General features: G+C 33.9%; 1 protein-coding gene across 1 annotated transcript; it reads left to right on the top strand.

Moving 5' to 3' along the window:
• Window positions 1-5,720: 5,720 nt before the first annotated feature.
• TRIADDRAFT_8990 (uncharacterized protein) lies at window positions 5,721-7,425 on the top strand (the record flags this gene model as incomplete). The annotated part of the gene is made up of 2 exons (XM_002110958.1): window positions 5,721-5,808; window positions 7,256-7,425. Coding segments are annotated over 2 exons (258 nt in total), but the record flags the coding sequence as incomplete, so codon positions are not given.
• Window positions 7,426-16,696: the final 9,271 nt, after the last annotated feature.

Below are 16,696 nucleotides of genomic sequence, written 5' to 3'. Positions count from 1 at the left end.
TGCTACGATATTAACGCTGTAATTTGGATTCATTTCAGCGATAAATATTAGTTATTACAGATCTACAGTACATACATTGATAGTAGCAGATTGCTTCCTTATATCGATATTGAGTTATAATCGTGGCGAATTTTATAGGATAAACTACATGTATGTATGTCAGCAACTGTATAAACTATGGTAGTTAGAGCCCATACGGTACTGTCCGCCTATCAAGTGCTGCTTCTTTGCAACTTTCAACATCTAAACCACCTTAGTTTTCTTTGTTGTCTATCACATTTTTCTCTTGATAATTGTTAGAGTTATGCCTGTAGGGGTAAGCAATCAATGAAAAGGATAGGAGGATAACAGATAGGTGTTAAAGGGAAAATAAATAAGCAACATCAAAGATAGGCCGATAGAAGGCCGATAGCAAAGAAGTAGAAATGAATAATTGATGCCTCGACCATAATATATTTATTATGTTAATGAAGTGTTTTCCTATGCAATGGAATAATTTAAAATTTAAGTTTTCAGTAACAATAGTGAGAGAACTATAGTTGCTGCTTTGCATGCTAGTAAAACACAAGTAATTTGCATATCTATGCCTTATTATCAATGCATTTGCTTAACAATAACATAAAGTTATTCCTTCCATGACATAACGATCTATTGATTAGTGGATACACACACGCGTATCCCAACCTTTTAATTGTGCCTTGCATACAGGATAACAAACATGGCGATGTGAAAATCTGTAGGGAAAAATGTTGAGAATTTTCTTCCCTATTATCCACTATTTTCCATAATAGACGTTAGAACACATACCATGTAAATCGATTAGTAGTGAAAGGTATGATTAATATCTTGTAGTTTAGAAATAGTTTTAACTGTTAGCTATCGAAATAAGCCGAAGTTATGATATCCTCGGTTCCTTTGTATTACTAAGATTATGTCGTCATCAATTTTGTATTAAGACTGCATTCGGTTTTGAGTACGATTGTTTTGTAGATGCCGGATAAAACGATTGAATTTGAGGGCTTGTATAGAATGATCTGATTATTTGTCAATCATTGCCAAGGATTTACAAAAATGCAATATAGAATGTTGTTTAAATGTCCTATTCTTTTCATGTCAAGTTTACCTAGTATAAAGTAGGGCAATTGTAAATTGATTGTACAATCCTACAACTGTACTTTTCTCTTTCATGTTAGACAACGAAGGTATGACTGTATAGGTTAGTCATTGCCGATTAACAAGACCATCCATAATATGTATACGAAGACTGTGTATGCAATCATTTACAGTGTATAGATGCGCTGGCTATCATGATTAGTGAACAATGTCGACGTATAGATGTCAGATTGAATAACAAAGCACGTCTTTAATGAGGAGTTTCTCTTAAGAGCCGTGACTATTTTGTAACTATTGTTTCATTTCCATCTGCCCTATCTAAACTAATCATGGCCTTCTCTCTATTTTTCTTTTCCATTTTAGTACAAAGTATATTGTTTATTTTTCTGAGCATTAGCCGAAGACAATACTGTACCGTGTTAACTTTTAGTCCAGTTTGTTTTCAATCAACCTTCTAGTTGGCCATGGGCCGCCTTACTGTATTTGGCAGCAGATGGCGATTACGTAATTAAGGCTAACCATAATAAAATGGAATATTGCTGTCACGGTTCATGTTGAGACTTTAAGAGGTTTTAGGAATTAAAATTTGCTAAAAGATTGACTTCTAAAAAATATACTTATCTGTTCTGCAGCTTGATGTTATATTGCTATTTGTCTTAAACCATGCAAAGAGATAATATTCTATAGATTGTTTTAGCTTTTACCTGCATTACAAGGGCAGCTACCTCGCAGCTTAAGATTGTTTCGTAACAGAACTTGCATGTCATGTTATCAAAATTGTTCATAATAGCCGGACTATCGAAGTTAGTCTACCAGCTTTTTATAATGTGCCTTTTTAATAAATAAATGATGGCATCATTAAAATGAGAAACTTAGGACAGAAATGCCACACTTCAATGGTTATGGTTTATCCTTTCCATTTAACGTACTACTGGTAATAGATAGCAAATTGAAATAATACAATAATGCCCGCATATGTAGTTTAGAAAGGAGGTGGAGATAGTTGATTTTGCACACCTACAGGTAGTAAATCGCTTTGGTTATGACTTTAATAATCATTACCTATTGGAAAAATTGGGGGTATTGGCTATTGGACTTGTAAGAGTTATTTCTTGTTCACATTACATGATCATAATACTACGAGGAATGTGGTAAAAGCCCACTGCCGTAATATACGTTACGAATTTAGATGTTTCTCAAAATGCGGAAAATTTTTACTTGCAAGAGTCTTAATATTGCATTAATCGTTACAATTATTTTAACATGGGATATCAGTCTAAGTGTAATAGCAAATGAATTTATTTAGTGGATACTATGTCTTCATAGCTTGATTCTAATCGTTGTCAAATTCATATTTTGAAATTATGCGCAAATCATTCAACATATGGCTAAAATGATTTATTGCACCTGGTGTACCTAATTTGCATTTTTGTAACAACATTTATTAGTATGCAGGTATAAGCTTGTTTGAAATTGAACTGTGGATTAATACTACTAGTTGCCATATCCATTTAATAAACAACAAAAATTCATTTATGGACGTGTGTTATGGCTTGATACTTGTAGTTATTGCATACACTATTGCATATTGTATGGTCCGTGCGTGTCCATAGTTGCGGTATATAGTGTTTGGAAGATAGTTGTTGACTCCATTGGTTGCATTTTACTATCGTTCATCATCGCTGCTAGCCAATGTTGCAGATCAACTTGGCGTTGGTTCATTTGGTAGCATAGACGGCTGATCGTCGTCACAATCGTCATGTCCATTGAATCTATCGTATCGTCTACTAGGCACTAAGATTGCAGTCAAAGTATCACTATCGCTTAGTTATTGAATTGAAAATAGTACAGCCTAACTATCATGGTATCCAGTTGGTATGCAACATAGTGTAGCCACTTTAGGTGAATTTTTGGCATGCAATTCTCTGTATCCTATATGCAAACATTGAGATTACTTTAGCAAGGTAGCAAGGTGGTAGTGAATTCTGAAAGCAATGGATCATTATGCAGTATACTGTACGTTGAAGCAAGGATCTTTGGAATCTTTGAGTCACTCGTTGGTGCAGTAGTACTAGCTAAAAGATTTCCTATTTCAAGCCTATATACGAGTACTATCATCAGCATAGCATTTGTATATTCTTGAGAGTGGACTGCGCTAAGGTAAGAAGAAATCCGCTCTGGGTCGAGGGAGCACTCTTCAGTTACCATAGTGGTTGCTGGTAGTTTGGATGGCAGGGTCGACGCCTACCGCGAGGCAACGTTTGACTACCCCATTTTCAAACATCTCCACCAACACGTATGATTGGCCAGTCTAGTGTAGCGCGTCAAGTGTCTACTGTCGTCAGTCCATACGGTACAGTGTCCATCGTTGTGTACCGTACCGTACCGTAACGTGATTGAATGGGATGGAGGTTGTGAGTCATGCCAATCATGTCATCCCGGCTAGTCCATACTAAGCACTGTATAATGTCGCTATCGTTTGATACCCTCCAGTGGTGACTATTGTTGAATGGTTGAAACGCTTTCAACTCCCAATCTGAATGTCCGAGGCGATGATGGCCATTGTTGACTTGCGCAGATGTCACGTGCCATCATTGACTTGTTGTATATAGACTTGGAAGTGTACGACCAATCGATCGGCGTCATGACGCGTGCCTTTATTGATTGTTCGATGGATGGAAGCTACGCCCCCCCTCGGTACGACTGAGAAAATTTATATTGGCAGCACCTGGCAGGCGTAATTAAGTCTACAGGGCCTAAATTTGAAAGAAAAAACATCTGTTGATCGCTTTTATTTCTATGTAATGCTCGCAGGTGTTCATTAAATCGGTGTTGTACCTAGACAACAAGATAGTCTATAAAAACCCGCCTACCACTAGTTTCAAGCTTCACAATTTACTTTGCTGCTGTTGTTAGCGAGTCCAAGTTGGAAAGTCGAGTTTTCTTCACCACCGGTTGAACTCAACACATCACTTCTTTTTTACCCCCCCCCCCCTTTTCCTCCCCCCCCTCTCAACACATTGGGCCTACGACAAGTTTGAAAACTTGCTTCTCATTTTGATTCAACATCAACCTTTTTCGCTTTCGTCTACTCGATTAGATTGGGTAAGCCAAGAATCTACTAATAATCAATCACTTGTTGCTTACATGGACAAATACAATAACTTATTCTCACTGCATGATCGATCGTTTGGACTCGCTTTTTTTTTTCCATTGTTAACTCAATCTCTTGCAGTAGTAATTTACCGATCATGTTATTCAAGATGAGAGATTATCTGCAAAACCCACACTATATAGTAGATATCGGATAGAGTGGATAGGCATGGATCATCATTTAGTCAATCTTTTCACTTGTTACTGTCCATACAATCATCGACAAGTCATGATAAACTCCATCTACCGTACTGTACTAGATGCCTATCATCATGGCTATTTTCTTTTCTTTTCATTTTCGTCTTGAATATTATTAATAATAAAGCAAGTCTCTTGCTTACCTAATGCCCTATTGTCGTATTGCGTTTATTGTAGGTTGTTGACAGCATACCGTCCAGAAATTGCCTGCAATCACTGGCTTAATTACTGCTTTACCAACGGACTTGACATCCATTCCCAAGGGAAGACTTAATCCTAAACGTACCATCAATCAAGGGCAAATTGCTTTTTAATCTAGCTGCTTGGACTACATTGAAAGTCATTACTCTACTACTGCTTCGCTGACCGACAACATTTGATCTACCCGTTTGCTTTTGTACTACCTTTTCAAAAATTTCTTTGTCTTACGTCGTCCAATTGGTCTAATTTACTACTGAAAATTATCTCCCTATCTGAACTATACCGTACAACAAAATACAATCATGACGTCTATGGCTGTTCCTCCTTCAGCTGGTCCTAAACCAAAATCTTTCCGCCGAATGAATCCTGATGCTGCTGCTGCTGAATGCTTACTATCAATGTCGACTGCTGCCGATGTACGTAATAAAGTTTTCTATACTGCTGAATATGCTCGATACCATCAACCAACTATTGTTGCACCACCACCATCTGAAAGTCAAATGATGACAGTGGCTAAAATTTTAGCTGGTCTTAGTGGAAGAGAGATCGATAAACTACCCAATATGCATCATCAACCAACGCCACCCACATTTTATCAGCCTCTGTCTCCCCCTGATAGTAATCCTGGTTCTGCTTCATGTTCCCCAATTAAAAATTTTATTGTCGACTATGCCAATCCTAGTATTCAACTCCATCCTGCCGCTTTCCAACATAATCCATATTATGCTTATTGCTTTGCTGAAAAACCGATCGAAATGGCAGCTCTACAACCTCCTACGGCCGTCATGCCTCGCCCTCAACAACAACAACAACAACAACATCATCATCATCATCATCATCATCAGCAATTACCACCCCAAACTCGAATAAACACTACCCCAATTCCGCCCAAGTCGATCAACGCAACGGTAACTACCAATCCTTCCAAGAATGTAACGAAAAGTACAACTACAACATCAACTACAGGCAATAAACGTGGTCCAAAGCCAAATTCCACACCTGGAGCTAAGCGAGGTGGTGGTCGAGGTCGACGTGCTCAGCCAGGACCTAAAAATAAAAAGATCCACGCTTGCCCTTATGATGGTTGTGGTAAAGTCTATGGTAAAAGTTCCCATTTAAAAGCTCATATTCGAACCCATACAGGTTAGTAAGTTGACTCTTCATCATTCGTCTATGTTTTCTCCCTCTTGATTTGCATACGTTACTGGTCATGCATTCATCATCGTCGTTGTCGTTGCCGACTGTACATGTACATATTTTGTCGTCATATTAAGAATAGTTTGTTTAATGATAACGTTATTGATGGCATGTGGTAAAATAAAAAAAAGATCGCCAACAATCATACAATGATAGTGATTTAACATTCCGAATCAATACAGTCCTACTCCAATATCAATTTCAAATGGATCTCGTCACAATTAGTTACGGCAAGCATAGCGTTAACGTCTTGATGAATTACAGTGGAAAAATTTTCTCACTTGATTTTATAAAAATACCCACACTCAATGTTCGATTAATATACAAGCACGTATGGCACGTTAAGATTTACACGCTCCTCCGCTTGCATTATACCGTTGATGAATATCTTGCATAATACGCGTATGATAGTTTTTTTTTTGTCAAGACTGTTGCATGAGACAAATCAATACGTACAATCTATTTACAGCGATGGAAAAGTAGGAGTAATTTTTGCAGCAATCATTTTATTATTCATGTCAAAAGATGGTGTGTCAACGGTAGGGGGGGGTTGAGGATAATCAGTATGTGTCATGGATATAAATCCCAATCATCCGAGCTATCACTTCATCGATCATCAACATCATTTTATTCGTCTATTTGAACCCCATGCTGATTTCGTCCGTTAAACAAAAAAAACCCGCTCTCTAATTTAAAATTGTTTACCATCTAATGTGCAATCAGAACATTGACATTAGTTAAGCTGGCGTGACTCCCGTTGTTACCAGTATACAAAAGGGCGATAATAGAGGTCCACTGTCCAAGTTTTAGCATGACGAAGACTATGACAACCGCTAATCCCATTAAGAAAAAATATGCTATTGATTATTCTGCCCATCAATGACAATATTAACTGTATTAATGCTGTTGTTATGCTAGCGTTGGCAAATATCCAATGGAAAATATTTCACTTAACTTGATTGCGTGGCTCGTGCCACCGATGCGATCATCTACTTATCAACCTAACTAGCGCTTAGTTGTTAACAAACAAAGCCACCCCAAATTGATTGATCAGAACAATACATCCATCGGCCATTTTTACTCTGAAAGACACGATGGCTTGTTGACCCCATGCACGTCTTGATAGTATATAGTACTTGCGTGACATAATGTCCATTTTCATTCGATAGAAATAGTAAATTTTTGAAAATGTCTTGCTTACACCAACTGAATAGTTGATTAACGTAATGACTTTTTAATGTGGACAATCTAGAACGTTAATAACATCAATGTTGACTGTAACAGAAGTAAAGTAGTCAGTCGTTGGTAGCGCTTGAGATGAATAATTAATTAATTAATATACTATGATATCTTAATTTATAACGGTTGTCCAACTTTTGATATAATTTCGTAGGTGAACGTCCTTTCCCTTGCACTTGGTCTGAATGTGGTAAAAGGTTTGCTCGATCCGATGAATTAGCTCGCCATTATAGAACTCATACTGGTGAAAAACGCTTCGAATGTCCAGTCTGCAATAAGCGTTTCATGAGAAGTGATCATCTATCCAAGCATGCTAAGCGCCATGCTAATTACGTTCATCCTACAGGCAGACGAGGACCTTACAATAAAAGCAAAAAGAATACCGTCAATAATTCACCCATAAAGAATGCAAGTACGACCATTAAGATTACTGCGGGTGCAACACCAACTTCACCTAGTAAAACAGTTACTTCTCGTTCGGTAACACCTGTGTCGAATAGCAAGAGCAATAGAGCCGCTGCTGCTATAATCGCTGCCGCTAAAGCGACTACAGCCACAACGATCACCGTAACAAGTGCGTAAAACTAATCATAATGTGTCATATTACCATTGGAAATTATAGCCTATTTCATCGTTATTGTCAACTAAAAAAGTCATTTTTGGTTGAACGTCGTATCGAAATGATACTCGATGCTATGATCCTAAATACTGTCTATACAGTGTATATCGATGATGGACAAAATAACAGTAAATAATCAGTCGATATGGGTACGTAGACGAATTGACTACTTGCTTCAAGTAATCGTTGTCTTGGATATCGCACTGATATTCTTGTACTTTTCTGTGTATGTGTGTGTGTGTATGTGTGCTTGTGTGTGTATTCTATATGTATTTCTACTTAGTTTGTTACGATTAATTCAGTTCTACTGTATAGTAACTTAATTTTCTTAGCTAACGTTTATCATACTGTAATCTTGAAGTTTATTCAAATTCAATGAAACAGCTTTAAGTCGTACAAGTTGGCATTTTACTGAATGGTTTTATAATGCTACACTCATTATTGGCTGTCATGACTTAAGATTTTTGCTATTCCATTTGATACTTGGCTCTACGACATTATTATCGTGAGTCATAATGTAAAACACTAAAAGTTATTTCATGTAATATTTTATGTAACATTACATCAGTATCATATCATTTTTTGTACAATATGATACCCATTTGTACTTGTTTATTATATTGACTGGCGATTTTTTATAGCTCTACAGTCAATGCAGCATCATTTGCTTTAATTAATCTAGTTATCAATATGGGAGATGTGATACATTTCTGTCCGCATTAACTGGATATGCTAAATAGCTTTAAAACTGATTCTGTTTCATTTTGTTATCAGTTTTGTTATCATGAACTTCTAGTATACACTGTACTAAGTACGTATTTTTTAGTTTATTTAGGTACTTTAATTCTTTTTTCTATTCTACAGCAATACCATTGAAGTTCAGTATTTTCTAAGAAATGTTTTTTGCACTATAAATCATGCATTCTAAGATAGCAAAAAGTCTATGCATTGATCTGTTCAACGTTAATTCACAACTACAGCTATTCTTACTTATAAATAAGTAATGAACCGTAATGACGGAAGACGAATTTTTGTTAACTGGAGTGGCTAAGCTACATTAGCTTTTGATACTGCTTTCTTACAATTTTTTTGCTATCATGGAAAGGTTTTGCTCTCCTGTAATTTTTCTATCATTTCTGTACTTTAACGTGCAGGATAATATGAGTAAAGCACCTTGATAAACTGATCCGATTTTGTTCTCTCTTGCTGCGTAATTTTGTCATGCACGTTCCATATTTGCTTTGTTACTCATACACTTTATTTGTAAAAATCAAAAAAAAGGGATAGCGGCACGTTTAAAATCTTTAAATTAGCCAATTAGGAGGCAGTTAAACAAATAAAGCAAAGTAAATAGTCATTCATAAAATTGGACTAAATATGCAAAGTCGTTAGCTTACTGCATTTTAATTAATGAGTCTAATTACGCATTGTTTTCTGGAGTTAAAAAAATTTTAGGATTGTATTTAAATAACAAATATTTTACTAACGTACAGTAGTTCAACAGGGTACCTTTCCACTGTAAAGTAATGGTAGCAACGGCATGTTATACATATCCTGAGGAGTTTCTCTGTCTTAGTAAACTATTTGATAATGTAAGTGGAAGTAGCATGTTCACAACTCGATCTAAATATTAACTATTTCGACGAAATTTATATATAGAATATACCTCAATCGGTTACGCATGCTTCACATACAAAACAGAAAGGATTGATGATTTGCTCTCACTTGAAAACGTGACTACATTTTTTCAGTATTATACTTGTAATGTCAATTTGACGGGAGTCAAGTCTGTAATAGAAAAGTCTTATTTCTTTAGCTAAAGGAATACAAGGGCACTGAGCTTGGAAGTCGGTGAATTATCACCGAAAATGAAGTAATGACCGAACGTTGTGCTCGTAAGATCAAAAAAGCAGGAAAAATTCACGTGTAATCAATACAGCAAAGTTGAAATGGTTTCAAAATCAATTTTTCTATTTTTTATTAGTAATTTACTGTGCTAACTTTAAAATCAAGTTTATTATCCTACTGACAAGGTTGTGAACCCTTTAGTTTTCGAATATCATTGATACTTGAGATCGATCTACCCAATCAGTTTACCCTCCTATTTAAAACAGTACCCAGGAAATTAGATATCTAGTAAAGAACATCCTCAAGACACCGAAATTAGCTTAGAGAAGCATTTTAGCTTTGACAAGAGGGTTTAATACTGTAAGTCTTTCGGGTGTGTATAAAGTTGGATTAATTACCGATTTGAAATGTTACTTCATCGACGAAATAAAGACCATGATTGACACTGTCTACATTTTCGGCTTATCAAATGAAAAACTCTGCTTGTGTTCTCAATGACAAAAATAAGTAACGATATTGTTTTCTGATAATACATAATAGTGATACTCTAATCTGTGGATAATGAATGATAAGATAGCAAATTACATCAGCATTAAATCGCGAATCGATCAATAACATCCTGAGGCGTGAACATGCATTTGTATTTTTCACTCAAGAATGAATAATGCTACTTGTAAATAATGCGAACGGTTAGAGGAAAAACCGTTTAATATAGTAAAATTTTAGAACTGTACTAAATCTATGGCTGAAATTTCGATTATTTCAGTAATCAATAGGGTTTCTAGTTGACGTTATTGTTAGGGTAGATTGATCATTAGAATAGAATCAAATTTCAGTTAAGAAATAAACTTATGGCGATCATTTACTTTTTTGTTAGTAAAATAAGTAGCGAAATCAAAGACAAATATTCTACAGTACTACCATACTGTACCGTACATAGAGTCAATTCTACGCGTAGTTACAGTCATGGGGATAATTCGTAGAAGTCAAACAGTTTTTAATTTACTATTTTTATGCGATAAATTAGTTCAGTCAGTGAAATAAGTTATAACAAAAACGACATATTGCATATCTAACAGAGGTTTGTAGTTACACGGGTTTACTAAATATTACAGGGCTATGCTAATGAAGAATAATAAGCCTCATTAGCATAAATACTGTCTTTAAGATTTCTTCCACCATACAGTAATTTCCCACGCGAATGAATGTGAAAGGTGGGTACAATTTCATAATCAATTACATTTTTGCATAAATGAAGACAAGGCCCTTTGACTTGATGAACAAATTTCGTAGTTGAGCGAAAGGGTATGCTCTAACACTACAATATTCTATTGAACGGCGTCAAACCACACTTACGGTATCTCGTCCTTTAATTTAATAGGACCGACAGATTTGTAACTTTATGATCAATCACAGTATATCTGCGATTAAATATCTATTTCAACCCAAATTTCATCAATAACGAGTTCACTAAATATGCTACGGTCATACAAGGTATCACTTTCAACAGTTGATATTAACTACCGCACCCATGAACTACGGATACTACTCTACTGAATAATCGATGTCTGCTTTTATCCATGTAGATAGACACAAAGATTGAACAGCAACAAAGTAATGCTATTAAGGCAGTAAAGGCCCTCGCAGCTCCTATTGTGAGGAATAGATTCCTCCCATAGGAAAAATTTAAGGCTTTCTTACTACAGTAAACTATATATCACTTCAAATTTATTCGGAAAGCCTATTACAATTGTTATATTTGTTTCCCATAGGAAATAAAGTAGTAACGAAAGTGAGCTATAGTATCGATACGTAAAGTATTTAAAAAATTTTATTACGCATATTTTAAGGCTATCATGTATAATTTTAAGTTAACAATGCAATCTGTTGTTTCTATCGTCGTCATTTACTTAGAATATTAGTTACAGTAAATAATTTTCTTAATAATCAAAAGCACAGTAGGCTGTCAGTGATAATAGATGTGTTCGCTGTCAGGTCGATTAAGTTCATAATAACTTTCCGTGACAACTGAATTGTGAAGTATTTGTTATTTTCATGACACGTTTCTTAGATCATAGGGAAGGAAAAAATAAAATACTACTGAAATATAGATAGGGTTTAAAAAATTAACTGAAAAAGTGAAACATTTTTGCTTCGATCAAATTATCATTAGTCAAATATTAAATATGCACATTAATTTCTTGATATAGCCTTAAAATTAGGAAGGATAAAAAGCGAGGATTTAATAGCTTGGTGTTTTCTTCTAGCTATCTTTTTTAAGACTTACAACATTGCTAGTATGGATCTACAAAGCATATGGTTATGCTAATTTACTTCCAATTTTTGTGCGTTTGTCACGATGAATTGTTTGTTACATTCTTTCAATTTGAATGGTGGTAGAAAGTTGAAAACGCCAAATCATAAGTTTGCTTTTATTTTAATACATCATCTTAACAGTAGCGTAGCATGAAGTAATTCAATGTTACTGATCTTACAATGATTACAATGTTGAATTTCATGGCTCTTCTCGGCATTGGCGAGACAGTATTCATCGATTAGCAATGATATCTTACAAGGAGCATGGATAAACAACTGGAGAACAATGCTGTTCTTTACATCCACAGGTGGATAGAATAGTGATTGCCTATAAACGTCTACCAGTTGATAACTTTACCAATAAGATGATTGTGGTAACAATAAGAACGATAACAGTAAAAGAAAACAGTAAATTTAAACTTGTTTGAATAACGCTTATATTATATATACTGTATATTTATATTTATAAAGTAAACTAGAAAGTAGTCAATTTTTCCCGTATAAATTGAGTCAGGCATGGGGCAACAAGCTTTATTCATACCAACAATAAATGCCGTGAAGGTCTTACTGACATTTTGAGATTTTAAACGCTTTCATAAATAGATTGTTATTAATATTATTAATGGCCTTCTAAACAAGGGTGTGACATATTTTTTTTTGTTGTTTAACGTTTTGTAAAAAGAAGGCCGATAGAAGAATCTTGTAATTCAGTTTTACCGCTATTGAATAGATTACACTAGAAGCAATTATGAATTGAATGTTCAAGAATAAAATTCCAATCGTTACATTCTGTAATTGATAATGAGGCGTCTGTTATTAAAAGTTGAATAGCAACAATTAAATAGGATAGTTAGTATACAAGAAGACGATGGCATGTAAGTACTTATTGTAGTCTCTATAAACGATACAAGAAAGAGATATCATCTTAGTTATGAAGAGGATTCAAATGACTCGTGTACCATTTTATGTCACTTTGCCAAGTCATTGATATTTGAATAAAACGATTTAGTGATAAATAATAAAGATTTGTAGGTGTTGTTGGAAATGAGAAGTGAACAATACAGGACAGACCCAGTGAATAATAAATAGATTGGTAAACCTGTTGCTCTGTAGGCGTTTAAATATTATTTTATCCTTCCAAAATTTGATACATTACATGAACTTGCACCAGTAGAAACAGTGACTGACAGAAATAACTTTGCGTAATTTCGCAAGCCTATAGTCAATGCAGCGTATTGACATGCTAAACGTTAGCATTATTCCACCTGAATTGTACTCGGACAATACGTGTATGTCCATGTTATAATTTTCATCCCCATATTAATGCTGAAACGCCGAGATTTACAACTTGTACACTACGGAATTGGCAAAGTAAAGCTGTCCGTATTTTTTTAGACGCGACAATAAATTTAGCCTATATCTTACTACAATAAAATTTTACTTCTCTATTATTTTTACTACCGCTTACATATAACCTAAGGAACCATGCAACACGCTACTTACGAACTTACCGATGGAACTTGTCCGATGTTATCTAACATTAAGTTCCATATGACAGAGATCACTCAGACTAGGATATTTGTTCTGTAAAATATCAATTCCAGTTAAGATTTTTAACAAACTAGATTCGATGAATTTACTTTTATCAGCAGTAACTCACTATAAAATCATGCAAGAAAAGTTATTTATTCTAGAGTTTTATTAGCAAGGGGAGCTACTGATATCCAACTTTTAGTAATAAAGAGCTTAAATATTCTTATTCCTCTCTTAGGGAGTTATATTATCATAGCAATTGCTTGCGAAGCGTTGATAATTAGTATGTTAGATTATTGACTAAAAGTCTAAGATATATTTTTTAGTTTGTTGATCAATACTAGTATTTAATCTCACTGGCGATACTTCGCGTGTATATACTACAGTATTACTATATTGTAAATTTTGAATATGGTACTAATTTTAGGTATGAGTACTATTATGCACTGTGTGAGTACGATACTTAACAGTATTTGACCCTTAAATTTTTAATTAATGAAACTTTTCGTTCGTGATATTTCATGTTAGTACAGTGTTTATTTTAATATTTCATTTATTCACTATGCAATTTGCCTACAAACTTGCTGTCATGATAGAGTTGAAAAAGTATATAACAATCCACATTGAAATTCTGTAAAATACCAAAACTATCCTAAAATACTAAGAATCAATCTTGACACCAAGCTTAAAATCTATGTAATATATGAAATGCATAAATTATCTGTATATTAAATTCTTAGAACTATAACATTCCGCCATCTAGGACTCTGAAACATAAGATTCAGTAAAATGACTAGAAAGCAAGATAGTGTATATTGAGGTAGTAAACAAATTGTACAAGATCAATTAAAATCATTAAACTTCAATAAAAAGCGAGATATAATATTGCCTAATCGCAGTAGTACAATATTATTTACGTGCATGTGTATACGAATACTGAAGTGATGCAAGTATGTAACAAATTCTTTTTACTCTCATAAGAATTATTAACATTATTTTTTGTATCTATAATTAACAAATATGTATTTAGATTTTAGTGATCATATATATTTATTTATTAAGCATCATACTTCAAGGAAAAACATTACCGTAAACATATCATACTATTACAGCTGCCCCAGTATAAAAGCGATCTACATATTTGTAAATGGACTATTCGCTATACGTCGCTGATTATCAAAATAGTGATAGAAAGTCATAGTAAAGTTAGGTTACAATACTGAATAGCTGACAATATTTTCACTTCTGATGTTTATATAGGGTGTATGATTAACTTAGCTATGGTTAATTTATCCACTTTTATGAAGGTTGGCTACCCGACATAGCCTACAATCCGATTCTTGGAGGATGAATTATACATTTATACGAATACTATACAGAATCTCATAGCTGGTTACTTTATTAACAGTCATATATGCAGTATTATGAAATGAGAAGCAGTGAATGAAATGTTTAGCATGTCATGGATGAGTTATTTGACTCTTTCTTCTTTAAATGAAGGTTATTTATATTAGTGTATAACAATATTTTGCTATTAATATCGAACGAATAACCAGTAATATTAATATGCTATATTGATAGTTGATACAGATGATATCTGTACCCTTGCTATACTTTTTAATCATTATTATTCAACACTAAAATAGTAAAATTGTTATTTTCTGATGTACAAAAGGTAATTGCCGCTATCAGCGATGATTAGTTGATAAATATCAACTTAGAATTTAAATGTATTCTAGTGTGATATGTAAATACAGATTCATAAATATTCATATGAGCATATCAATTATTCAGTTATTAATATTCATCACTGTTTTTAATCGATACGGGAAAAATATGTCTATAAACTAAACAGTTTATCATTTTAGTATGATATCTAGTTAATCATATGAGTAATTTGCAATCCAGTATCCGTATACTGGCCATAGCAATATATTAAATTTTCGGTAGCCTAGTTCGAACGTACACTATTACTAGTAAAACCAACAAATAAGAAGTAATTACTTTCCATGTCGTCATGAGCATCTGTAAAATTTCATACACTAGTTTGCTCTAGATACGCTTGAAATAGTTTGGTTGTAACTTATAAACTACAATCAGCTTTACATTACATTTCCACGTGCGTTCTACTTTACAGTTAGACTACTTCCTACACTCAACTACACTAGTATCTTGAAACATTAATTATGCTCTATATTACGATTATACATTTATAGCGTTTATTTCGGACATTTTAAAATAGGCGTTTTATTACATTGATTATACTCGAGGCTCTTTTGTATGCGTGCATACTCCAGAAGTAAAATGAATCATTACGATATAAAATATTGTCCTGGCTAATAATTTATGAATTACTGCTAATAGAGAGGCATCTTCTATATCACCTTAAGTAGAAATTATACTTATCCAATTAGTAAGCGTCTACATTAGCAGTAATGAGAAATTGAAAACGTATCATTAATAAATAAAAGTAAACAAAATCAATGTTAAACGAAAATAGAAAAATGGCATGGTTGAGATGAGTTATTTGCTTATTTTCTTAGAATTTATATTAGTAGGACAGAAACTTTAACAGCTAAAATATGTAGTATCAATTCCCTATCGATAATGAGAAAATTACAATTCGATTACTGTGTTGATTTGATATTCTTCCGCGTTATCGTGTCACAATATACATCAAGTAAAATCAATATGTTGTACTGTATAATTGCTGTTTCTTAAAATTTTGATTAATTATTTTAAACTCGTATTATATATTTAAAAAATTGCTATTGTATTTTTGAATGCTTGACTTTATGATTACTATTCTTCAAGTGATTGAAGGTACACGCCCTCAAGGACAAAAGTTATAGAAAAACTTTTCTATCAAGACAGGACTAACAAACGGTAGTTCAAGTACTATTGCAATGAATGCTATTGATCTTATTTATATATAGCGTTTATCGATCTAGTCAGTAAGAAATATATCAGCCAACATCGATGTTTCCGACACGATGGATTTAATAGCGCCCTCTTTACTAGACAATTAGTGGATCTATGCTAGTACTGGTCAACACTAATACTGATATTATAATCAGTCATAGAATAATACTAATGATATTATTCAATTTTTCAATCGATACAAATACTATGCAAAGCACACAAGTCGTCATATACCATGCGTTAATTGTTTGCTACAGTTTACCGTTGACTCCATGATAGTATAGCTAACAATGAAAAGCTATCGAGATGATAGAAGGCAATAGAAAAACGTAGTTACTTATTATAGACTTAATCTTG

The sequence above is a fragment of the Trichoplax adhaerens genome, genomic scaffold, assembly GCF_000150275.1.
Source record: "Trichoplax adhaerens TRIADscaffold_3 genomic scaffold, whole genome shotgun sequence".
NCBI lineage: Eukaryota > Metazoa > Placozoa > Uniplacotomia > Trichoplacea > Trichoplacidae > Trichoplax > Trichoplax adhaerens.
The sequence above is the reverse complement of the archived record's forward strand: the minus strand, read 5'-3'. Positions and strand labels throughout refer to the sequence as shown.